Source organism: Typopeltis vanoorti, chromosome 4 (genome assembly GCF_054136105.1).
Source record: "Typopeltis vanoorti isolate ZY-2024b chromosome 4, IOZ_Tvanoo_1.0, whole genome shotgun sequence".
Taxonomy (NCBI): domain Eukaryota; kingdom Metazoa; phylum Arthropoda; class Arachnida; order Uropygi; family Thelyphonidae; genus Typopeltis; species Typopeltis vanoorti.
Window position 1 is genome coordinate 8381450 of NC_143552.1, and position 27689 is coordinate 8409138.

At 36.3% G+C, this 27689-nt stretch overlaps 1 protein-coding gene across 1 annotated transcript in view; it reads left to right on the top strand.

The window, feature by feature from the left end:
• tws (protein phosphatase 2 regulatory subunit tws) overlaps positions 1-27689 on the top strand; it is a 508363-nt gene that overhangs the window by 295675 nt on the left and 184999 nt on the right. The window contains exon 6 of the mRNA XM_090390994.1: positions 5922-6086. Coding sequence (XP_090247120.1) covers positions 5922-6086 — 165 coding nt within the window. The remainder of the gene's footprint in view (positions 1-5921; positions 6087-27689) is intronic.

Here is a 27689-nt window from a genome sequence, read left to right on the forward strand (position 1 = left end):
TTTCTAGATCATGTGATTATGTCTGACATTGATACCTGCTCAGATAATTGCCATGCTTTCTTCTATCTCTCTAATTGAGTAGAAGCTTTCTCTGTGGTCATTCACTGCATATCATGGTGGATGACTTCCTCTCTTTGAGCATCTCCACCAATTGAGTACCTTTCTTCTCTACATAAATGACCTACTCTCACTGACCACTATTTTCATCCACAACTTTACTCATGATGGTACACTTCCTTGTCCTCATTTGACAAACAATATATTGCTTAGACCAGTGCTTCCCAACCTTTTTCATGTCACGGCACACCTCACAACCATAAATAATTTCATGACACACTATGAAGGAACATTTTTCTATTAACATGATTAATTTCTTCTATTTCATACAGGGATTCAATTAATAAGATCTTTCTTTCGAATATTTTTGCATTATAATACATAAACATTCCATCTAGACATTCATTTCAGACAAGTCTTCTTATGCAGTCATAAGCACGAAATAAACGAAACAAATGGAATGAAAATACCTAATTCATACATCCTCAGTGATTGATATTTGACATAGTTTTTATATCGCATCTATGAACTAAATTGTCAGATTTGACTGAGTGAAACTGTGATTAAATTTTTAGAACACTTATTTTATAAAATTATGATGTGAAAATACAAAAGTAAAATTAATTATACACAAAAGAATTACTGACTATGTATAAATATGCTAATAATAATAATAATTTAATGACAAAGTAAACATTTTAAGTATTCATATAAATATCTACAATATTCTTTTGCCACAGTTAATACATATATTTCCTTCTTATTTCAGTGAGATACTTAGGCCTGTTTCTGTGAACACAACTTTTTTATATCTGGGTCTATGGTCGAAAGAGCTACATGCAATTCATGATCAAGACTCTTCAATGATGATCTCTTTAAATTCTTGATAGTGAGCATAGAAGAGAAACTTTGTTCACACATGTATGTTGTAGCAAATGGTAAAAGAATGTTTATAGCTGTTTCGCCAATGGATGGAAACTCATTTTTTGCAGTTGCCCAGAATTGAGATAATGGAACAGTCTTAAACTCAACTTCAAGGGTACGATCACTTTTTAAGTCTAATAACTCCTCCTTTTCTTTCACTGATAAATCTAATGAAGATGCAATTGGATTTCGAACCCAATCGAATTTCTTTGTCTCCGTTAATTCAAAGTAGTGATGAAGCTTTCTCTCAAGCATGCATAGGTGTTGATCTACAAGTTCTAGTAGTTCTTTTTTAGGATTCGAACTACAACACCGACTAAACATTTCAAGGGAACCATTTTTCACCACATCTTTCCAAAGTTGAATTTTGTTTTGAATCCATTAATTTTGTCAGTGCAAGTTAATATATTCTCAACGGTCCTTGCATTTTTCGATTAAGTTCATTTAGGTATTCAAATATGTCAGCTAAGTAGGCCATTTTTTGCAACCAGTAATTGTCTTCCAACTTGGCTGAATGCTGAGCATTACCCTCAAAAAATACTTTTAATTCTTCTTTCAACTCATGAACTCTGGACAGAACTCTCCCTCTCGACAGCCAATGAACTTCAGTATGGAACAACAAAGATTGATGCTCTGATCCCATTTCATCACATAAAATTGAAAAAAGATGTGATTGAAGTGGTCTACTTTTGATCAAATTCACCATTTTTATAATGTCATTAAGTGTGGACTTTAATTCTAGAGGTAAACGATTTGACATGAGAACTTCTATGAATAAAGCAGTGTATTATTTGAACAGAGTTTTCAGACCAAACTTCGGACGCCAAGCCTCTGACCCTTCCTGTCATTGCAGCCGCACCATCAGTACATAAACTTATGTAATTTTTCCATGAAATTTTGTTTGTATCAAAGTATTCATCGATCACTTTAAAGATTTCCTTTCCAGTTGTTTGTTTCTGAAGTTCTTTGCAGAATAAATAATGCTCTTTCAACCCTTTCTCATCAGGAATTCGAACAAGTGCAATTAGCTGACAACAGTTGCTAACATCTGTTGATTCATCAACCTGTTTCTTAACTTCACTAATTTTCTGGATTAGTGTTCCTTCTATGCTAATTGACGTCTTCAATGCCCCTGCTGATCGTATTATTTGAAAGCGGTACTTTTTCAATTTCTTTTACTTCATCGATTCCAAGCATAGTTTTGACAATTTCCACACAGGCTGGTAAAATGAGTGATTTGGCAATTGTGTGAGGCTTCTTGGCTTTAGCTATCAATCTCGCGACTTTGTAACTTGCTTTTAGAGCTCCATTAGATACCATTGTGGCTGATCTCGTGATAGAACTTTGCATTTGAATTTGAGTTCGCAGACATTTAAGATAGATAAAATCCTTATTTATGTACGAAGGTTGCTTGGTAGAAAGGTGTCGATGTAGTTTACTTGGCACCATCACTTCATTTGACAACTTTTCCAGGCATATGAGACAATGAGGCACAGAAGAGTTATCGGAGTACACGAATCCAAATTTCAGATAATCCTCTTTATATAGTCTATGACTATGTTGCACCTTAAACTTTTTCTTTGGTTCACTTTCTTGGGCTCGCGAATGATGGATTTTCTGATTTTTTTAAATATTTTGTCCATTATTGTGGGTAACTGAAAATTAAATTTAATAGAATTAAAATATATGCAAATAAACAAGCCATTGAATAGAAAGATATAAATCACATGAAACTAAAAATACTACATTATAATCGAGGATATCAAATAGGCATTATAACTAGGACATCCAAAATACTGGAACATGCAAAACTGTGTTTGGAAAATGCCTATTAATGACAGAAAGTCTACGTTTACCAAGCTTAAGCTATACAAATTACATATTAATCATTTTGTAACTCAAAATGTCAGTGTCCATTGTCCAAAAAAATATCTCAGATACCTTTTGATTCCGAAGAAAATACATTACAAAAAAATGGTCAACTATAAGAAAAAAATGACTCGCCAGTGTTTATTTTATCGTGCAAAGGTACTTCTTTCTTGTATGACCATCATAGCTTCAGCTAAAATGAATGTTATAGATCGACAGTAACAGGAAAAAGCGTCTTTGTCAGCAAATAATAACAATTCGACTTATGTTCCACAAACTATCACATTTGTTAAAACCCAAATTCAGAAAAAGATGCAATGAGACATTCCCGCTAAGGTGTTTTACACAGACCACTTAGCAACATCCACTTGAACTCAGTTCTTACAAAAATGATACGCTCTTGAAACTCTCGACTGGTGCTCTCACAACACAACAGACGAGTTGGAACTGAAGCAGAGTAATGAACTTCTGAGTCGTAGATGCAAAATGTGAGGGAGGGAGTAATGGGAGGAATGGCACCTGAGACATTCTGGGAGGTCGCCTTCACACGTGCGTAACTAGAAAAGAGCAATAAAGTGAAAAGGGAACCACTCGGCAGCCTAGCCCTCCGGTACCATCGCCCCATAATCAGGACTTTGCGGTAAATTTTTCTCAGCACGTCGGTTGGGAAGCACTGGCTTAGGCATCCTAATCTTGTGTTTGTCTGGAGCAATTGCCTTAAATACTGATCTACATACCATTCTCCATTGGATCATGGATAACCTATGCAGTCTTGCCTTCCTTCTTGTAAATGAGATCTCAGCTCATCCTACCCTTTCAGTACAGCACAAATCACCAGAAAGGAAGAGTACTTGACTGACATTTACCTGTAACCTCTCCTGGCATAAACAGCTGCATCAGTGGCTTTCTCAGCCTCCAAAAACTAAGCATTCTTTTCCACTCAAGATCCTGTCTATCTACTAATTCTGTACAGATCTGCCATCCTTAGAATAGCATTCATGTGTTCTTGTGTTACACCCAAAACTTCTCTAAAAAATGCAGTCTAGAACAGACCAGGGTTGATGTTTAGTTCTCCTGTGAATTGGCAACCATCATTCCTCCACCTTCTATTGGGCCTATTAAAACATGAGAAGTACTATTCAACATCCCTTTTCATCCAGCTGCAAACTCTGCCAACCTATTTCCCCTTTTCTTCATTTATTCCATTCTACCCTTGATTTCTGGGCTAGTATTCCCCAATAGCTACAATCTAACTCTCCAAGAAAATTGCAGTTAAATTTTTTTTTTGCTAACCCTCACTTGTACTTCCACACAACAGCACTGATGTGCCATAGGTTCTTATGCCTCTTTTGTATGGAATCAGCTTGTTAAAAAAAAAAAAATCAGGAAAATGCATGTGATAAGGTGCCAATGGAAAAGTTATATGCTATAAAATGAGCAATGCACAGATTGCTAATTAACCCAAACACTGAAATTCTAATTTGAGTGTTAGTCAAAGGAGTGCTGAAAAACGGTTGGACATAAAATCAGGTATAAGAGTTCAGGTTCATACTGTATCCTTCTGCTGAGATCAAATTATGGAGGAGAGTAGTATTAAAAACGAGAATATTAGGAAAGAACTTGACATTATTAGCATCCAGGAATGCATTAGCAGAGCTAATCTCAGGTTGTATGGTAACTTAAACAGAATGGTAGAGGAAAGATTAGCAGTTCTCTGCCAGGTTGGCAGGATAAAGACCCAGAGGAAGACTAAGATATAAGTGGATTGATACGATATAAAGTGCTTTAGAAGATAGAAATATAAGATCTAATAATGTTGGGGTCTTGACAGGTAACAGGCTGATTTGGAGGAAAATTGTAGATAGGAAGTTAGTAATGATGGAAATTTTTCGTGTAGTACTATCATATTCTGTACCTTGAGGGTACATGGCAGGAATTTTATGATAATGATGAGTAGTAAACCTGATCTTAAAATCAGAAATATTAACCCAGCTCTTTCCCTTATGCAGATGATGCTGTACGTCCAAGTAAATCCAGTATAAATTTGCATCTAAGTGGAGTAATATTTTTGGTTTGCAAATCAACAACCAAGCAATGCAATTAAAATGGGCATGAATATGGAGAACATATAGAGTCAGTGAAATACTTCAGCTTATGTACAATTGTTAATGAATCAAATGTGGAACCATCTGATTAAAAAATCAAATTAAATTTGGAAATAGATAATCAGGAAAGGAAAGCTGCTATGGAGGAGCTAGAAGAATAAATTTATATGAAATTAGAAATTATCCAAAAAGTAAACTAGCATATAAGACAGTGTTCAAAGCAACTTTATCTTATGGATCTGAGAGTTGGATTAGACATACTTGTTCAAAGACTACTAATCACAATCATGAGAGATCTGGGAAAAATTATAGGAGTGAATAGATTGCATCAATAGCAGAATCACATGGATAATTGAAACTATTAGAAAGAAACTTGGCCTTTTTAGTATTCAGGATGTGTGAACAGACCTAATCTTAGGCAGTATGGTAACCTGAACAGAATGGAAGATGAATGTAGGGAGGAGATAAACAGGTGTGTAATGACTTTGGATTGCCAGGATAAAAAAAAAAAAAAAAAGAAAAGAAAGAAAGATCAAGAGATGAATGAATTGATGCAATTAGTAATGCCTTAGAAGAATAAAATTTTCTGTTAAAGATGGCTATGGTTAACTATTGGAGATTGCCACCAACACTAAACAATAGCACCCACCATGAATGACATGGTACTGTCAGAGGTTTATGTGATGGTTTTGGAGACCTGAAAAGTAACATGCTGATTTGGAAGAAAGTGGTTTGAAGGAATCGGGTGATAATACAGGGCTTAATAATGAAATATTATCATATCTTGTACTTCCTCTCAGGATACATATGAATTTGATGGTGTGTATTTAGAATAGAGACATGTACATAATACAACATTTATTATTATTTTTGTGTATTTTTTCTATTTATAGATACTTTTACTAGTTAAGTAAACTTCTCCATTGTTCATTTAAGAACATTTCACATACTTAATCATTTATTCAGATATCGTTGACATAAAACCTACTAATATGGAAGAATTAACTGAGGTAATTACAGCAGCTGAATTCCATCCATCTCATTGTAATGTTTTTGTATATAGTAGCAGTAAAGGAACTGTAAGGTTATGTGATATGAGGGCAGCAGCACTCTGCGATCAGCATTCTAAATGTAAGTAATGCATGCTTTGTATGAATGTAAAACCATGTTTTTTTTAAGGATGGGGGAATGATTTGAATAATTCCGGCATAGAAATTCACAGTGTAATGTAAATTTTTAGTAATAAGACCCAAAGCTTTTTTTTTTTAATGCAGTGTTTTTTATGTGAATTCCTACCTTTAGGAATTAGTATTCAAACTATGATTCATTAAGGAGTTGATAATCCAAAAACTCTACTCTGTAGACAAATCATGGATCTTTTTAATCCAATTTAATTCTCAGATAAGCAGGGTGGTAGTCATATCATTCCAGGCAATGAACCTCATTTGTCATGTAGAGACGTGCACTAAACATCATGTCCATGGTAGAATTCAAGTCTGCAGCTAATTTTTTGAGCATAGTACTCTAATCACTCTGCTAACATGCTAGTTTGTGTGGCTATTTGCTTATCTGATTTGGTGCAGTGTGACGTTGTTAATCCTAAGCCAACAACACTTCACTGAGTCATTTTACTTTAATTTTTCAGGTTTTCACTTATAATTTGTTGTTTGAAATCCTATCTACATTTCAAAGAACATTTAATATTGAAATTTTTAATGGAAGGTGAATTCTTTTAATACTTACAAAGGTAGCAAGATTTTTATGTTTTGCAATATGAAAGGTGTCTTGAGTTTCCAGACAGACAGACTAGCCAGAGAATACATGAAAGTCACAGATACAATTAGGCTACATAGACATGAATTCTCTTTATCATAGCTATAATTAGGTTTCTGTGAAGCCAAATTAGTGAAATATTTTCCCTGGCAGGCACAAGAGGACACTTCCTTTTGGACATGCACATTGCCATTTATTATGGGAAGGATTGTTACCCAAACTGATTTTATCCATCTGCTGTCACTTACAGACAGCTTAGTGGTGTAGTTAAATGTAAATGTTCACATGTATGTGAATGATAAAAACAAGAATATAATTTCTTGTCAAGCATAATTACTTTGTTACCAAGTGATAAATCATGCTACTGTTGGGAAGGATTTAATTAAGGAGTACTAGCATGCCCTGAAGAGTGAGACATGTAGGTATGGATGATGGCCCTTACTAAATAGATTATTTCATTACCTTTCCATTGTCTTCTCCATATTTCTCCTGTTACCAGTGTACTTGTATTTCTGTCATGCACAAACTGGCAGAAAGCATAGCTGAAAAATTATTCAGTAGCTGTCAGAAAGATTCCTGGATGTAATCCATGTTCACATAGCAAACGACCTGCAGAAATTGGAAACCCTGCTTCAGAAACAAAACATCTCAACATGACTTCTGTCTTGCAATTAGTAAGAGTGATGATGGTGGTAGTGTTTCACTGTGCAAGGAGTGAACTTCCACATAGTGACCTAGAAACTTAAGTATTTCTTTGTTTAGTGAAAATATGTATTTATGCAGCATTACTAGGTACATTAGAATCGCATGAGGCATTTATAATAGGCTAATTCATTGGTTCCCAAACTATGAACTGGGGTGACCCAGTGAACTCACAGGGATGCTGTTGGATATTTTAAATTTTACTTAAATTTGAAGTAAGTAATTTGGACTTAACTACTTAATAAACAGAACTATGAGGTATTTCTTTTGGCCTATGGGTTTCATGAAAAAATTATGGACACTAACAGTACCATGAACTGAGAAAGTTTGGAAACCTGTGGGCTAGTTGAGTTTTTTATGATTCAATCATGTTAATGTGCTGCATGATATCAAGTTAGCAGAGAGATCTGCATAGTAAAGCTTTTATATTTCCTTCATAATCTTGTATCATGAAACAGCAAATAAGGTAAAGTGAGCCATGAAAAATTGATATTTCTGGTTTTTCTGATTGTCTCCTTAATGGAGTTGGTTTTTTTAAAGGCAAATAACTATTTCCCTATCAGAGAGTGAGAACATGTTTACTGCTGATGATAGGCTTAATCATTTACATAAATTTAGAAAACTGATGTGTTAAATTTTTTCAAAACCAACTTCTAATACTTACCTAGATCACTTACTTCAGTTTAATTCGCTTTGCATAATTGGCATAAGAAAAATTACTGTCAACAAAACATAAATAAACATTACTTAGACAAAGCACCATCAATTGAAAAACCCTGAAAAATTGGAATAAGAGCGGCAAAAGATGACATAAGTATTATGTATAGTTAAATTAAATATGAGGGATGGATTAAATATAGTATAAAGGAAAAGTATGTTTAATTGTTGTTGTGTGTGGAACAACTTATGAACAAATAAACTCCAAATATGAGCAAATAAATTACATTATAGAAAAATAAATAAAATAATGCAAGAAAGATTAGAAAGAAAACCAACCTTGAGAAACAGAAGTACGTAGTGTAATACAATGGGGCAGTTTGAAAGTAATGCCCTCTTTTGATTCAAGCATGGTGGCCAGTGTTACACTGGGTGGCACTATGATCGGGCATATGAATGCAGCATACAAGTAGTTCAAAGTGGCAGTTGTTATAAATACATATGCAGTGCAGAGAAGTGATTGAATTTCTCACTCTGGAAGATGTGAATTCAATATAAGTTTACACCTGTCTGAAAAATGTGTGTAGAGATGGTACTGTTGATGATCATAGTTATGTGATGAAGGAGACACTTGGAAACGGAGTGCATTTGCAGCATTTGACTGGACTCATCATTTTGTAGATGATGATGATGACTGGAAAACTTTTCATGTAGAATTCTAGCATTGAAGTAAATTCCCTGCTTTTATGGGGTCGGCATACAATATCTCCAACAGTAGCAGAAACGCGTAAAGAACGATAGACACTTTGTTGTAAAATGACAGAACCCTTACAAAATATGGAAGAATTAATCCATATAAAAGCCATTGTTAAATAATTGTATTTTCTGAGAAAAAACAAATATATAATTACTGATTAGTCACTGATTCCTGAATATTCCCTGCTAACGTGGGAGGCATCTGGTGATTGGGCCAGCAACCTGTCATTAGACATAAAACAGTATTGCTTGAAAAACCAAGACAAACATGAATCGGATGGAAATCGATTGGAAATGGAAAAGAAAACAATACAGAACTAGCAATATGGAATGTAAGAGTGATTAATGGAAAAGAGGAAGAACTTATACAAGAAATAGCCAAAAGAAACATTAAAATATGCAGCATAACAAAAACAAACAAAAAAAAAGAAATGGAACAATGAACATACACAGTCGAGTAGAAAAACAAAATAGAGGTGAAGCTGGAGTAGGAATAGTAATACATAAAGAGTTAAATGAAATATAGAGGAATATAAATATATAAACGAAAGAATATTAATAGTCAGGATAAAAACAAATATAGGTAAAATAAATATAATTACAGTATATGCTCCAGAAGCTTTTTATGAGGACTTACAACAAATAATACAAGAAATAAAATTAGGTGAAAAATTAATTATAATGTATTTCCTATTCTTGCAAGAATAGGAAAAAAAGCAATAAATGGAATTATGCAAAGATTTATTGTTTCTTCATTAAATCTTTGCATAATTACAGTAATGGAGAAACATTGATACAATTCTGTGCAAATAATAAGTTAAAAATAATGAATAATTTTATCAGCATAAAATAACTTTTTGGAAATACAAGAGAACAGGAATCAATAATTGATTATATATTATATGTAATAAAGTAATACACCCATCATAAATAGAAGTGAGTGTTAACATCAGCAGAAATTGGAAGTGACCATAACCTGTTAAGATGTAAACTAAGACTTTACAAGAAATGGGTGAATATAAAATCTAAAGAAAATCAACACAATGTTGAAATAAAATTTAAAGTAGAATTATTCAAAGAAGAAAGCATAAAAACATTATGCTACAATAGATTAAAACAAAAGTTCTAAGATAACCTATTAAGCAGCAAACAACATCTAGAAGATAATTGGAAGATTTTTAAAACAAATTTAACTGAAATGGCAACAGAAGTATTAGGGGTAAAAAAAATAACAAAATCAAGAAGATAGTTTAACAAAGAAATAAAAATATCAACTAAAGAAAGAAAAATATCAAAAAAAAATCTACAAATGAAAACAACAGATAATCGGAATGAATATAAAGAAAAATGAAATAAAGTTAATCAAAAGAAAATAGAAAGAAAAAATCAATTTTGGGAATCATATACAAAAGAACTTGAATATGATTTCTATGGTATACAGAAACAGATGTGGAGATTTATTAATACACAAAAAGAAAGAAGAAGCAGAATATATCCCAATATTAAAAGTAGAAATACAGGAATTAGAAAATTATTTTAAAAACCTTTATAACCAAATAGTTGAAATAAAAGTAGAACTACATAAACAAGAAGAAGAAATAAATACAACAGAAACAAAAATTGCAATAACAGAAATTGAAAATGCAATTAAAAAACTGAAAAATAGGAAATCACCAGGTCTAGATAATATCAATAATGAATTATTAAAAAAATGGTAAAGAAATTATAATTCAGAGTTTAAATATACTATACAATCAAATTGGTTACGAAACAAGCACCGCAGAAGCCTCGGAATTTGGGCGCCTTTGCAACTATGATTATTAATCGTTTTGGGACCTGGAATATACGAAGTTTGGTGAAAGAAGGAGCTCTTTTTAATGTGACGAATGACAACGGTATAAAATTGGACTTTGTGCTGTACAAGAAGCACGTTGGCCGGGACAAAGCTCCACCCGCAATCAGGGGTACATGCTATATGATAATATAGCGTGTAGTGGTAACGACAGAGGACGAAGAGTCCTCGGAACTGCGTTTTTAGTTAGTGATAACTTTTTGTGTAATATTTTAAATTTTAAACCTGTGAATAATCGGCTATGTACTATTAGAGTTACGGGACGTTTTCAAAATGTGTCTTTGTGAACTGTTATGCACCTACTGAAGAGAGCTCGGAGGAAGCTAAAGATTGTTTCTAAGAAGTGCTTGAGCGTACTTGTAATAATCTACCGTCCTATGACGTCAAGCTAGTGGTGGGAGATTTCAAAGCGAAGCTGGGGAGAGAGCATGTGTGGCGCCCTTTTGTGGGTAGTGAGAGCCTACATGAGGAGTGCAATGATAACGGGATCCGACTTGCGAGTTTTTCCGCCACTACGGGATGCTTTGTAAAGAGCACTATGTTTGCGCATAAAGACGTCCACAAACAGATCTGGAGATTGCTGGACAGTAGAACAGCTAACCAAATAGACCACATACTAGTGTATCGACGTCACCACAGCTCCATCTCGGATGTGAGAAGTTTCAGAGGAGCAGATGGAGATAGCAACCACTATCTGGTGGCCTACGATTTCAGGCATAGAATTGCAGTTCAGAATCTTGCGTGTCCTACCATACGATCGGCATGGGACCTGGACAAGTTGAAAACAGCAGAAGGCAAGTGGGCTTTCCAGTTAGAGTTGCAGAATCGTTTTGGGGAGTTACAGGAGGAAGAGGATGATCTGGATGGATGGGATATGGGACACCATCAAAAATACGGTCGCGTTAGCTGCCTCAAGAACTGTGGAAAGAGAAAGAGGAGGAGAAAAGCATGGTTTAATAGACAGTGTAAAGAAGCTGTAGCGAAATGAAGGGAAGCACTATTGAACTACCTAGCCGATAGCTGGAAGAAAGCTGCATGTGAGAGGGTGAGAAGAGTGGTTGAATACATGTCTAAGCAGGGAAAAGTGGAAGCATCTTAATGAGAAAGTGGCTAGTATATAGAGAAATAGGGCGAGATATAGAGAGAAATAGGACGAATAATGGATGGGAGTTGACCCGTCCATTATTCGTCCGGACGATCAAAACCATGCGAGGTGCCCAGAAACAAGCAGCAACCATAAGAGATGAGAGTGGAAATCTATTAACAAACTCAAAAGATGCTCTGGCTCGGTGGCGTAGATATTTTGCGAACTTGCTGAATGTCAATGCTGGAACATCATTATCAGAGAATTATACTCCTTATCAAACTGCTGAACCATTTATTGAAGAGCTGACATTTAGTGAGATTACTGGTGCTATCTGCATGCTGAAAAATAATAAGGCTCCAGGAGTGGACTGCATATCGGCAGAGCTCCTGGTGGAGAATGATGGGGACATCCTGCTGGAGCAGGACATCCCCATCATTCTCCAGGAGCTCCGCCGATATGCACCAGCTCATCTTGATGATCTGGCGAGAAGAATGGCTGCCGGACGAGTGGAAGGAGTCGCTGATCACCCCAGTATATAAGAAAGGAGATATGGCTCAATGCGGCAACTATAGGGGCATCTCACTGCTGTCGACTGGCTGCAAGGTGCTGTCTAACATCATGCTAATGCGCCTCACACCATATGCAGAAGAGTGCCTTGGTGACTACTAGACGGGCTTCAGGAGGAGCTGTTCTATAATAGACCAACTCTTCATGCTGCGCCAAGTTTTTGAAAAGTGCTGGAAATATAACTGGGAAGTTCATAATATTTTCATAGACTTTTATAAAGCCTATGACTCAATGATACACCCAAAAATATGGCAGGTGTTAGAAGAGCTGGGAATTCCTTGAAAACTCTGAAAAATGGCGCAGTGTGCATAGCTGTTTCAAGAGCAAGAGTGAAAGCAGAAGGTGACCTTTCGGACCTGTTTCAAGTACAGACCGGTGTGAAGCAGGGTGATGGGCTTTCTCCGATTCTCTTCAATCTAGTGTTGGAAAAAGTAATTAGAAACAGACAGCAAGTGGCAGGTGGAGTCGACATGGGGGTGCAAGTTAGGATTCTTTGTTACGCTGACGACCTGAACGTTTTGGCACATCAATGGGACGAAGCGGTGGCATTGGTTACTGCTATTGAAGAAGTTGGCCTGAAAATAAATGCCGAGAAGACAAAATACCTTTATATGAGTCGCCATGCTGCTCAAGATCCAGAGGGAGCTGCACAGTTTGAGAGGGTATAGGTCTTTAGGTTCTTGTGTTCTTTCGTGACTGAAGACAACAAAGTTGAAGCTGATGTCCAGAGTCGGGTAAATGCTGCAAATGTGGTCTATTATCAGGTGTGTCCTCTTTTCGCCTCGTGCTCGCTGTCTTGGATTACAAAGGTGGGACTATACAAGACTTTGATCAGGCCTGTTCTCCTCTACGGTGCTGAAGCATGGACTCTCACAGCGAGACAAGCCGATCACCTGAGAGTATTCGAGAACAAGATGCTACGACGTATCTATGGAGAGGTCATGGCAGACAGAGTCTAGACGAGGCGGTCCAATGCTGCCATACATGCTTTATACAACTCGGCAGACGTCTTGATGGAGCTGCGAGCCCAGCATCTTCAGTGGCTGGGGCACCTGTACTGTATGGGCCCCGAAAGGACTGTGAGACAAGCGTGGGAGGCCCGACCCCGATCAGTGAGGCCGCCAGGGAGACTGAGAAAGAGATGGCAGATCAGGAGAAGGAAGACCTGCAGGCTGTCAGGCTGGAGACTAGAACGTGGCGGACAGTCGCAGAGGACCGTGCCCAGTAGCGACATGTAGTGCTTAAGGCCAAAAGTCCCCCGGGGATGATAGCGCCTGGCTAATGTAAAAAAATAATGTAAATACAATCAAATAATAAATACAAAAAAAAAGATTCCAGTAGAATGAGAAAAAAAGTCTAATAATACCAATATTTAAAAATGGAGATTAAAAAAAATTATAGGGGGACAAATTTATTAAATACTTCATTAAAAAGTACTAACAAGAATTCTAAATAATAAAATAACAAAGGTAATTAATCTACTAGATGAAAAACAAGGTTTAAGAGAAGATAGATCACATGCAGATGCAGTATTCATAATCAGACAATTGATAGAGAAAACAATAGAATATAATAAGAAATGATTTATATGCTTTATAGATCTGGAAAAAGCATTTGACAGAATATTAATTCCAGATGTAATAGAAATATTGCAGAGAAGAGAAGTATCAGAAAACATAATACAAATAATTAAAGAAATAAATGATAATAATAGCTGTATAATAAAAACACAAGGAAAAATAAGTAAAGAGATACAAATTAGTAATGGCATTAGACAAGGAGTCTCTTTAAGTCCAACAATATTCAATATAATAATGGGTGAAATGATACACAAATTAGTGGAAATAAATAATAGAATAATAAGAATCATATGTTTTGCAGATGATGTACTATTAATTGCAGAAAATGAAACTCTGTTACAAATATCATTACATATTTTAATAAAGCAGCAAAATTATATAATACGAAGATAACAAAAACTAAAACAAAATGCATGACAGTATCACAAGAACCACAAAGATGCAAATTAGAATTCACAAGGCCATTCTCATCCACCTGTTGTTTGGTATTATAAAAATACCAAATGGAGACAATCTTTATGAACTCTGTACCCTTTTCCACTTTAAATTGTTATCCGTTATCCAATTGGTTCTTTAAGAATGAAGTGTTCTTTCAGAGCCTGTGCCTAGGCTGGACAAAACAATAGTCATGTTACAGTTGTCTTTTGTTAGAAATGCCATCGTCTTTTTCTATTTGATAATGAATTCCAACATAGATATAAGCAAATTATCAACACATCCAAAATTGATTTTGAAAGAATTAAAAGCAGGAACCTTGATTCGTACCTAAATGGCAGTCATTCATTTTGGTTTCTTGTTAAAGCCAGTAGTCATACCAGTTGCTTCAGAAATTCAACTTAAATTTGCTAGCCACAAAAGAAATTTACTCACTATAATATTAGTAATTTATATCAATATATTTGTTGATGTTTTTTTTAAAAATTAAATGTTATGATATGAAACAAAATTAAGACATTCTTCAAATATTACTACACCTTACACATAATTATGCAGAAATATCATTTTCTTTACTTGTTTAAAATGTATGCCACTTGTTAATTTACAATTCTTTCACATAGAGCTTTTTTATGTCTTCCAGTGTGTGTAAAAAAAAAAAATTCAGAATACTACTTATCCACTGATTTTTATCCATTTATTTTTCATCCATCCAGATGGGTTAAATGCTCTGATTAAGGGCTTTAGACAATTTAATTCATCTTGCTTTCCATTTCTCTGCTGCTTCTCTCTTGAAGAAGCAGCAGAGATTATGCCTGTAGAACTGTTTGTATGAAATTGGCTAACTCGCCATTTAATTAAAAAGACCTGATCAAAGTTCCTCACTTTGTTGATGTGATTTGAATCCAGGTTTAGCCAAAGGCTCGTCTGTACTAACAGAGCTTTGCAAGCTTTAATCTACTGATTTATCTGTTCATATGTATCAGCAGCAAGTCATTCAGAATAGAGGAATTCGTTTTACTAAAATTTGTTCACTTAATGAAGTACTTGTACTCACTGGTATAACAGCTACCATTTCATATAATTTTGAGAAAAAATTAAAAACCTATCCTTATTACTTTTGAAAAAGTTACAGTTTTTTTAAAAAGATCTTTTTATAGGAGAAATAAGTGAAGCTTCACAACATTCCTCTCAGTGTTGTTGAGCATCTGTCATTTCTTTCTAGACATTTACAGTATACTGTCCACATGATATTTTGTTTGACTAAGTAACAGATTTTCTTTTTGCTTCCTTTTGATTGGTTTCTTGAATGAAGATAAATATGTCTAAGAGAAAATGAATTTTTATTAGAAAACAATATCTCCATTTTCTTTAATAATGCTTTTGATTTTACAGCATCATCATCCCCCTTTTGCATTGTTTGTTTCCTCCAAATGTCTTACCAGTAGTCGTTAATAAGTGTAGTCAGTACTACTTTTTGTTAGCTGAATATTCACTTCATACTTGTCTCTGTTAACTGTCCACTTAGCAAGTGATGTGATTTTCTAGAGTTGTAGTCATAATGTTTGTTCGACCTTGCTCCTCTTTTCGCTGTAGTGGTTTCACTGCCTTACTCAGGAAAAAGCTGAACTCCTGCCTTCATTTTCTTTGAGTTCATGCCTAGTAATTATTCTATCATTTTGTACATGCAACATTCAATATCCCTTAGATATTTTTTTCCATCAAAAAAATATCTAAGGGATATTTATCCAACTCACTATTTCTGTAATTGATTTGAAGGTTTATGCTCCATAGTTGACTCCTCTTCTATGTTGTTTTATTCTCACCTCTTCCACCTGTACCATGCAACCTGAAACTTACTTAGCTCATATATATCCAATTCCTAAAGAGGGTTACAAATCTTTGCTATATCATATTAATCCAGTTTCTTTCATTTCATTCGAAAGTAATTTAGAAAACCAGTAACAATTCCTGCACTATCCTAGCAACCTCTCAATTAATAAACAAACATCATGTTGTATTCCATCACTGTTGAACAGTGAGAGATGTTTTTAAATAAAATTATACTTGGCAAGTACCACAGCACAGCATAGAATGGAGATTCGATGATAAGAGGTATACTTAGTCAGCAAGTGCAAAAGCCATGTATTACATGTGGTCTACAGATAATTCTTTTATTTTAGTGGATATTAGTAATTATTTATAAGTAATTAAATAAGTAGTTATGTCTTACTTGTTTTAGACTGTAAAGTTGAGTGGGTGGATGTGTGTTTGCAAAATTTAATATGGATATTGTTTTAGAAAACATTTTAATACATGGCACTGATGTGTACAAATAAAATGCTGGCCAAGTTTAGCATGAGGGATCTAGTATGATGTAGTGTATGTTATATGTATTGCCAAGAGTGAATGGATTGTGGTACAAAAGTGAATGGAGAGAGAATCCGTTGTAAATGTTTCATGTGCCAGTGCGGATTGACATGTGTTAAAAATGTAAGGGTGGATAGCAAAAGTGGTTTGTGAATGATACTGTACAGAATGAGAGTGGGAAAGAAGTGGCTGATGAAGTGATGGTAAGGAGTGAAATAGTGCACTCATGCTGCATCCTTTGCAATACAAAATGGGAACTAGAGCCACTGCAAAAATGATTATCATGTGTTACAGCAGGTTGGAGAATGAAAAATTGTGAATTTCGAAAGTATGAAAGTGAGAAACTACAAATAAGGATTCAGTACTGTATGGAGATGCGATGATAAGAGATATACTTAGTCAGCAAGTGACAAAAGCATGTTTCTCAGATGGGAAAATCAAAGATGTTAGTGCCATCATTAGTTTGCAGAAGGGAGAAGTGAAAGAGATGATTGTCAAGGCTAAGAGAGTAAAAATTTGAGTATGCTGCTGTGATTGCTAATGTGCCCATGAAAAGATTGTGCAGGAGGAATGATGTGCAGTTTATGTATGTATGGCATGAATTTGATGGACAAAAGGACTTATATATGCCTGATGGATTACATTTAAATGATTTTGCGTTCTGAGAATTTGGAAGTGCAAAACCAGGGAAACTAGAGATATTAGGAAGGATGCGAACAAGCATGTTTCTGGCCACCCTTATGATAAATGAGCATGTGTGCAGGAATGATTATATAATGATGAATGCGATTTCACAGGTTTCTGATTCGAATGGGTTGGTAATGACATTACACAAGGTTAATTGTGGTTACAACGGGATGTTGGAATGCATGTCTACAAATACAAGAAGTATCAGGAACAAGGGAGAGGAGTTTTTGGTATTAATCAGCTTTAATTGGCCAGAAATTACAGGCCTCGATGAGATCTGGTTTACAGAAAATTATATAGTTACAGGTATAGAATGTAAAGGGTATTGTATTTTCAGGGAGGATACAGGGGAAAAGACCATGTGTGTCCAAAGCATGGTCAGCATGCTTTGGACACCAACTACAGGATACACTGGAAGAAGACCACTCTATTACACCTCAGCAAGTACAAGTATGAAAGCCTATTCTATGAGTGTGTCTCAGCTCTGAAAAACTTTCCAAACCTCAACAAATGTCCAAAGCATGGTCAGCAAGTTCTGAGTGGCTGCTTTGGTGGAACTGGATGTAGACCTTGTGTTTGGATATCCTGACATTGGCTGTCCTGCTTGTTTAGCCATAGTAGGACAGTTTGCAACTGAAAGGGATCTGGAATACTTCTGGTAGTGTAAATTTATACAGTGGTATCTTGCTAATCCGAACCTCTTTAGTCCGAACCCTCCAGTAATCCGAACTGTAGTTTGAAAGAAAAAAAAAAGTTTTATTTATTACATATTATTATTTTTATTTAATAATTATTATTTTAACTATTATTATTTATTTTATTATTACAGTACAGTCTTTTTTTTCATACTGTCGATTGTACGGTTATACTGTAGGCCTATTTTGATTTATTGTTTGTCTACGTTTGCTTTTTTATTCTGTACAATATGTACTGTATTGCTGCTTAGGAAGCCGTCGAACCTGAAACAATTCAAGCGTCATGGAAAAAAATATGGCCTTCTAGAATTTACGAAGATAACTATGGTGACACACAAAAAGAGGAAATTCCAAACGTGCATAATTTGGTTAAAAATATAAATCCAGATGTTGAAATTTCACAAACAGATGTTAAGGAATGGATTACAGGTAAAACCGAAAGTGAATTCGAAATCAAATCAGACACTGAAGTTATAAATATGACGCTACAGAATGACGATAAAGAACTCGAAGAAAAAAAGTAAAACATGAAGAGGCAGTTGATTGACAGTTTTAATATGTGTATAGAATGGGCTAAGTAGAATGATACGCCATTCCACAAAATTTTATTGCTAATGCAGCTCCGAGAAGAAGCATTCAAAAAAAGTTTCGCTTCCAAGAAGCAAAAGAAAATCAGTGACCTTTTTTACAAAGATAAAAAACAACTTTTTTTGTGTTATTTTGTGAATTTTTTGTGTTGTGCACAAGAAAGTGATATTTTTTATGCAAATTAAGTTATGTAGTGAACTATGCAATTTTATTAAATCAGAATCCTCAACAATGTAGGTACATACAAACTAATTTTTTTACTAAAACAAACTTGTGTACTCTATTATTTTAAGTTTTACATTACAGTACAGTAGCTTTATTCTGTCAGTTACTTCATTCATTTACAGAATTAAATTGATCTATCATTATAATCAGATTATTTTAACGCTAGTTAATGTGGTCTCTTCAGGGAAATTCGCTAATCCGAACGAGCACGGTTTTTATTAGTTCAGATTAGTGAGATACCACTGTATATGCGTTTCTTTTATAATATTAAACTATTAAAATCCTATTGACTATGTCATTAAAAAAATTATAAATCATTCATTGAATTGTGCCATTTGTAAATTCTCTATTTGTTTTGTTCTCTAAGCTCCTCTATCTTAAATTTTGTTCCTCCTTTTTTCCTGCCCTTGCCCTTTATTCCTACTGCAGAGAAAGCAGATTCTAGCTATCACCAGCTTTTCAATTGCGGTATATTCAATTTCGCACGCTCTTCTGCCTTGAAAAATTTATTTGATTACGACCATGCCAGCCAGGCAGATTATTAGCGACTAAGAAATTAAAGAAATGGAACAAAGACAAGATCTTAGCCAAAATTCTCTTAACCATTCAGAAAGTCGTAGCAATATCTAATTTACACACAGGTCTGTAATTTTTTTAAGATAGTGCATTGGCAATTTGATCAGACAAATTGTTTTTCAAACAAAGCATTTATTTTAACAAAAAAATTGAGGTTACAAACTAGACAAATAATCGGGATTGACTGTTTCTCCCAGCATGGCAAACTCCAGCTATATCATTAAACATTTGAAGCAAGCACATTCTGCTTTCACACAACCCTAACACACTATTTAGTACTACACCATACATTCTAAACAAATTGGGGATAACTATTTCTCCCAGCATAGCTAACCTCAGAATTTTACCTTACACAAATATAACATATACGTTTTTGCTACTCTAACACTATACTCTAATCTTTACAAAACTTTACCACACACACTTGCATAGCATATATATAAAATTCTTACATATCTACATTCCAAGAAACATCGGTATGATGTGCTTATTCACAGTTCTTTCTCTATATGAAGAGTCCTTTTCCATGAACAAGTTTCTATCGGGACATCTCAAAGCTTTATCTTGACTCTGTATACACTCTTGATTTGGACATTTCTATACTCTGTATAGCGTAGCAGTTACTTTTGGCCTGGGTAGCAAACAACTTTCTTCCTCAGCTGGTTGCTGGCTGGTAACTACAGTAGTAGACACATAGGGAACCTCTGATTTTGCTTTCGACATTCATCTATAGGATACTATGACAGACTTGTCTATGAGACTTACTGTCGACAAAACCCCGATGATAAACCATCAGGATCACAAGGTACAAAGTACCAAACCTCCAACCACGTGCTCCAAGTCATCGCCACTTCTCTTTACTGCTGAATAGGAACTAAAAGCTGGCCTAGATGCCCTTTTCTCCCCTTTCAGCCCCTTAAATATCCTTCTCGTTTTTTGTTCTCGCTCCGGAGTATCCATAATTACCCTCTGGTGTGATGACGTCACTCCGGTCCTCTCTTGTCAAAAGTCTTTGTCTTAGGTTCTTAATTTGTTCGCAAGTTGTTACAAACCTTTCTGGCATATATATATATATATATATATTTTTTGCTGACTCACTGTGTTATTAAGGGTTAATCCCTTTCCTCTGTTTTTAAACACAATAGTTAAACAGGTAATATCTAACATGTTTTGCTAAGTAGTTAATTCAAACAACATTTATACATCGTATTTTCTACATTATTTAGATTTGAAGCCCCTGTAAAATCGAGCTCAACAAGTTAACTAAATTAACTTATTGTGCGAGATTTTACAGTAGGTCTAGGGGATGTGTCAGGTTTTTTGCGGAGGGTATAAGAGATGCCAATTTGTTATGTGGTCTGTAACTGGTTGGAAGGTCATATTTCTTTAGGATTTTTGTTAGTATTTTAGATGTGTCCTGGATATATGGAATGGTGATAGATTTTGAGTAATCTCTGTTTTGAAAGGGAGAGGGGGAATTTGTGTTTATATGGTTTTAATATTTTTTGGATTTGTTTAGGGGTGGCAGCCAATGGCTATGAAAGTGTTAAGGATATACTCGAGTTTAGTTGTTAGTGCACTGTTATTATAACTGATTAATTTTGCCCCTTGTTATATAGGGTTTTTATATCACACCACCACCCCACCCAACAATATGGGAGGGGTGGTGGTGGTGTGATTGTTGGTGAATATATCTACCTGTATGTGTAGGTTTTCTACAAACAGAGAATCCCAGGGATCCATAGGCTGGCATCTAATCAGAGTATCTAGAAATGGGAGACTGTTCTTGTTTTCCTTTTCTAAACTGGATCCTGAAGTGTTGATTATTTAGGTGTGTTAAGAAATACTGCAATGTATCCAGGCCATGCAGCCAAATGTAGAACACATCATCCATGTAGCATAGCTAGACAGTGAGCTAATGTGGGGACAGATAGTTTAAGGCTTTTCTTCGAAGGTCTCCATAAAGAAGTTGGTCAGGGGTGGAGAACCCATGGCAGTCCCCTCTATTTGCTTGTAGAATTTTTCTTGCCAAACATAATGGCCTGGGTTCATGGTTAACTGAAATAGGACTGAGATACCGATAGGCAATTTGGCTTAGATGAGGTCTAAGGTATCTTTGAGTTGGTCATTAGTGAATAAGGAGGAGGCATCAAAACTGACTATAATGTCAGTGTGTTGGAGTGAAAGGTTTTCTATACTGACTTTAAAGTGAGTTGAGTTTTCTGTTGTGGGTGACTACAATCAATCCCAGATATATGGACTACCAAAAATTCACATACATATTAGCTAAAGTGCTTACACAACATACTGGCAATATACCTTCACACAAAAAAACTCAGCTCACTTGAAAGCCAATATAGAAAATCTCACACTCCAACACACTATCATAATCTTCAGTTTTGATGTCTATTCATTATTCACCATTGTCTCACTGAAAGATACATTAGCCCTCATCTAAGCTGTATTTCCTATATCTCAGCCCTATTTTAGTTCATGATGAACTCAGGCTATTTCGTTTGGCATGGAAAATTCTACAAACAGATAAAATGGACTGTCATGGGTTCTCCACCCTTGACCAACTTCTTTATGGAGACCTTAGGTGAAGAGGCCTTAAATTCTGTCCCACATAAACCCACTGTTTGGCTACACTGCATGGGTGATGTGTTCTCCATTTGGCTGCATGACCTGGATACACTCCACAGTTTCTTAACACACCTCAACAATCAACACCACAGGATCCTGTTTACTTTAGAAAAGGAAAACAAGAACAGTCACCCATTCCTAGGTACTCTTATTACATACCAGTGTGATGGATCTCCACCCTTGACCAACTTCTTTATGGAGACCTTAGGTGAAGAGGCCTTAAATTCTGTCCCACATAAACCCACTGTTTGGCTACACTGCATGGGTGATGTGTTCTCCATTTGGCTGCATGACCTGGATACACTCCACAGTTTCTTAACACACCTCAACAATCAACACCACAGGATCCTGTTTACTTTAGAAAAGGAAAACAAGAACAGTCACCCATTCCTAGGTACTCTTATTACACACCAGTGTGATGGATCCCGGGCATTCTGTGTTTATAGAAAACCTACACATGCAGGTAGGTTCATTCACCAACAATCACCCTCGCCCTTCCCAACAATATGGGATTATAAAACCGTATATAACAGGGCAAAATTAATCAGTTCTGATAATAGTGCCTAACTACTGAACTCAACTATATCCTTAACACTTTCATAGCCATGTAAATGCAACTCCCTTTCCCCTCTCCCTTGAAAGCAGAGTTTATCTAAAATCTATCACCATTCCATATATCCAGTTACAGACCATATAAGAAATTGGCATCTCTTATCTGCTCCACCAAAGACCAGTCACATTTCCGAGACCTACCAGGAGTATACCAGGTTCCTTGCACTTGCAAACTGTCCTACTATGGCTAAACATGCAGGACAGCCAATATCAGCATATCCAAACACAAGAACTACATCCAGTTCCACCAATACAGCTATTCAAGACTTGCTGACCATGCTTTCGACACCCATTACAGGATACGCTAGAAGAAGACCACTCTATTATACCTCAGCAAGTAAAAGTATGAAAGACTATTCTACGAGTCTGCCTCAGCTCTGAAAAACTTTTCGAACCTCGAGAAATTTGGGTGTATGAGACTGTCTCAGATTTGAGAAGCATATATTTTACGATCATCATCACATTTGCCAAGACAACCACAATTTAGCCCAATAAGGCTCACAGTTAGGACTCTAGGTCCATCTTCTGTCAACTGTATTTAGCCTTATTTGTCAGTGTTAGTGCTTGCATCCATATATCATTGCCATAATCAGGGATCCCAAATACAATGTAACATTACTGAAATATGAGAAGATATTAATTAAAGTTTTTTATAATTAATGTTCTAGTATAGGTTGTCATTTCCTGAAAAATTAAAATATGTGTAGCCAACATATAAACTTCTCTGGAAGAAGGGAATAGAACAGGAGGTGTAGTATTGCTAATAACAACTGACAATTACAATCAACATAATTAGTAAAGTGGATTTTAGGTCTAAGGAAGATGGTTCGTTTGAGGCTGTCTAGTGTGAGGTAGAGGCCAATATGGTGCTGGTACAGACCAGTGTGTCCACATGAAGATGCAGATACCATGTATCAGCAAATTAAATTAGCACAATGAGTTCAGGCCGTACAATCTTTATGGGAGACTTTAACTACTGGAACATGGATTGGAGGGAGGTATGGGAAGATGAAGTGGAATTTATACAGTTGCTTAGGGATAATTACAAGAAGCAACATGTTATAGAGGAGACAAGGACTTTGAGAGTGTTGGATCTGTTAATAGTATTAGAAGATATATCCATAACTAGTGTCAACACTACCTCCAACTGGGGAGAGTGACCATGCTGTCTTATTCTAAGAAGTTTTTTTAATGTTGAGCCCATACACAGGAGGTTGGTTGATCAACCTATAGTACATTAGTACTGTGTATGGGTAGTGGGTTGAGAAAGGAGGAATTGTTTACATTTGATTTGAATGACTTTAAATGGTATTCCTTGGGAAACGCAGCAGGTGGGAGACTGTTCCACAGTACAGCAGTTGCAGGAATTATTATTATTATTATTTGACACCTCCAGGGAGTCCAAAGACTCATCGAGGGAGAGAGTGAATCATTGATAAGTCTAATTGCTCTCCTCTGTATTGAGTCGAGCATTTTGAGAGAGCTTTTAAGGGCCCCACCTCACATGCGGGAGCAGTATTCAATAGCTGGGCAGATTTGTGATTTGTATAATGTTAATAGCTGTTTGGGAGTGAAGTAACATCTTGAGCGAAAGAGAAATCCTAATTTTTTTGACGCTGAGGATGCAATGGTTGTAATATGTTTATGCCAGGAGAGGTTTGATGTGAGGGTGATTCCAAGAAGTGAGATCTCAAACTGTCTGGAATTTGGGTATCGTTTATTATTTGGGAAAAAATGGTTCTTTTTTTATGGGAAATAGTACAGAACTGGGTTTTATTGGTGTTGAAATTTATGAGGTTATTAGAAATCCCATTGTAGGATGGCTTGGAGATCAGAGTTGAGCGTGGTTGTGGTTGATGTTCTGTAGGTTGAGGTGAGTTGTGTAAGGTAAGGCTTATCAAATGCAAGCGAGGAGTGTAGTGTGCTGTCATCTGCAAAACTGTGTTTTGGGTTGGAGGTCAATTGCAGTAGGTCATTGATATATAGGACAGAACAGAACCTTGTGGGACCCCAGCATTAATTGAATGGTGAGAGGATAGGTAGCCATCCGCCATCACACACAGTGTTCATCCAGACAGAATGCTGGCAATCCAACTACAGAAGTCCTGGGTCAAACCGAATGATGGTAGTTTTCCCAGTAGGCCTTTGTGCCAGACTCGGTCAAAGGCTTTGGAGATATCTGGTGCAACCACTTGAGCTTCACCAAACCTCTCCGTAGCATTTGTCCAGAGATGGGTGACGTATGTGAGTAGATCTCCTGTTGATCGGCAGTGGCAGAATCCATACTGGCAGTCATTTATTTGGTGAGTGTCTGCAAGATAGTGTAGGAGTTGGGAATTGATGATTTTTTCCATTACTTTTGACAGGACTGAGGTAAGCAAGGTAGGGCGGTAATTGGATGGCAGTGACTTGTCACCCTTCTTGGGAATAGGCTGAATATAGGCCAATTCCAGTTTGTGGGATAGATTCCAGTGGAGTAAGAGAGTATATATAGGTGACATAGGATAGGGGTCAGTTCTGGAGCACAAACTTTCAGAACAATTGGAGGAATGCCATCAGGGCCAGTAGACTTTTTTATGTCTAATTTGGATAGTATTTTTCTGATCTCATCCTGGCAAAAGGATATAGAGTGTATTGTATGTTGGGTGTCTGGAATGGTTGGGGGACATTTACCATTGTTAGTTATGCATGCATTTGAAGCAAAGTATGAAGCCAGAAGATTGGCTTTTTCTGTGGGTGATGATGCAGTAGAGCCATCTGGGTATGACAGGGGTGGGAATAGTGTTGGACAGAAGAAGTTACGGCCAATTGCCTTTGGCGAGAGACGAAAAGTTTTGGCTGTCGTTTGGACAAGCTGCTAGTTTCTTGCTTTTTGCTCTTTCGAACTCTGTTTTGGAAGTGTTGATTGTTTTTTTGCATCTATTTCAGGCTTCAGTGTGAGCGTTGAAGGAGGATGAGGTTCTTGATTTCAGCCAGTTGTGGTATGTCTGGTGTTTCATCTCTACAGCCTTGGCACATCTTTTGGAGTACCAGGGTTTCATTAGGGAATGGCAGTTCAGAGTGATTCGTGGAATGTATGTATTCATGCTGGTGAGGATTACTTTGGTAATAAACTTGGTGCATGTGTTTGGGTTGGATGGCCGGAAGCAATAGTCCAATCATGGAAATTTCAGCCAGTTGTGGTATGTCTGGTGCTTCATCTCTACAGCCTTGGCACATCTTTTGGAGTACCAGGGTTTCGTTAGGGAATGGCAGTTCAGAGTGATTTGTGGAATGTATATATTCATGCCGGTGAGGATTACTTTGGTAATAAACTCGGTGCATGTGTTTGGGTTGGATGGCCGGAAGCAATAGTCCAACCATGGGAATGTGGCATAGAAGTTGCGGAGGCTGTCCCACTTGGCACTGTTATAGTGCCAGACTACTCTTGTATGGGAGCATTTGCATAAACGTTGTTGCATCAGGGAGGAGATGAGCACTAGGTTGTGGTCAGAATTTCCCAGGGGCACACTACTTTTGCTGTGTATTTTTAGGAGTCATTGGTGAGGAAAAGATCTAGGGTGTTTGCAGAGTGGTTTGGGTTATCTGGTATTCTGGTTGGCATCTGGACAAGTTGTGTAAGGTCCTTAGTAATGGCAAATGTTTCAGCATTTCTGCCTGCCAGATCTGTACAACTGGAGGAGGAAGCCAGCTAGTGTTGTGGACGTTAGAATCTCCTAGGAGGATAATTTCCCCCTTGGGAAATGAGAAATTCGATTTTTAGGGAGAGAAAATTAAAGAGCTCGCGGTGATTGGTTGTGTAGTGGGAGTAATAGAGACAGTAGATGAATTGGACTGAGCGGGGAAGGGATATTTCAACCAAAGAAGGTCAAAGTTTGGTGATTCTAGGTTGGGTGCTCTTTGGCAGGGTATGTCAGAGCCAATATATGCGCAGACACCACACCCTTAGGACGAAGTTGGTAAAAAGTGAGTAGTTTGGAAGATAGGGGCGCGCCCTGTGTGCAAAACTTTAGTTGGTGCCCCTATTCTCCTCCCCCCCCCCCCCCCAATAAAAAAAATCACTTTAAAAATACTTTTTTTTTTTTTTTTTTTTTTTTTTTTTTTTTTTTTTTTTTAAGTATTTCCTCCTCTTTGGCGCCTTTACTATCCTGGCACCTGTGTACGTCGCACACATTGCACATATGGCCGGCGCACCCCTGTTGGAAGGTTGAGATAAGTGGTGCTGTTGGGGGGGGGGGGGGGGAGATTTGAGTTTCTGCCTGGAAGAGTAGGTGGGATTTGGTAGACTGTAGGTGGTAGTGGACACTATTCAGGTTAGAGTTTCGGCCACGGATGTTGGTGAAGTGGATGTGTAGGGTTTTGTGATCATATGTTGGACTGCCAAAGTTGCCAAATACGTGGAATTCTCTGTCAAGAAAGGGTTTATGTTAAACTCTAAAGCTGGTAATTATGAGCAGTGGTGGCTCGTGGCTTTAAATCGTGGGGGTACTGCAACTTTCAAAATATACATACACACTGTAAATACAGTCTATACATGTTTGGATAAAATATCAAAATTATGGTAAAAATGAAAAAAAAAAATTAAACATGAAACAATATTGTTTATTATCCATGAAATTATAGTTTGGTATAATTCAAAATTAATTAAAAATAAAATATATTCCTCTTATTTTGTTTAATGAAAAAATATTGTTTATTATCAATAAAATTATACAGTTTAGTATAATTCAAAATTACTTAAAAATAAAATCCATTCCTTTACCACCTTACTGGCAATTGTGGATCAAATACACATCCTCATATGCTTTGTATCCATCATATTTCAATGTAATATCAATGATATTAAAATTTTAATATGCACTTCGCATCCATGATAACCTTGACTTCTATAGACATCTTGGCTGGTAGCATGATTAATTGTAATTAAAA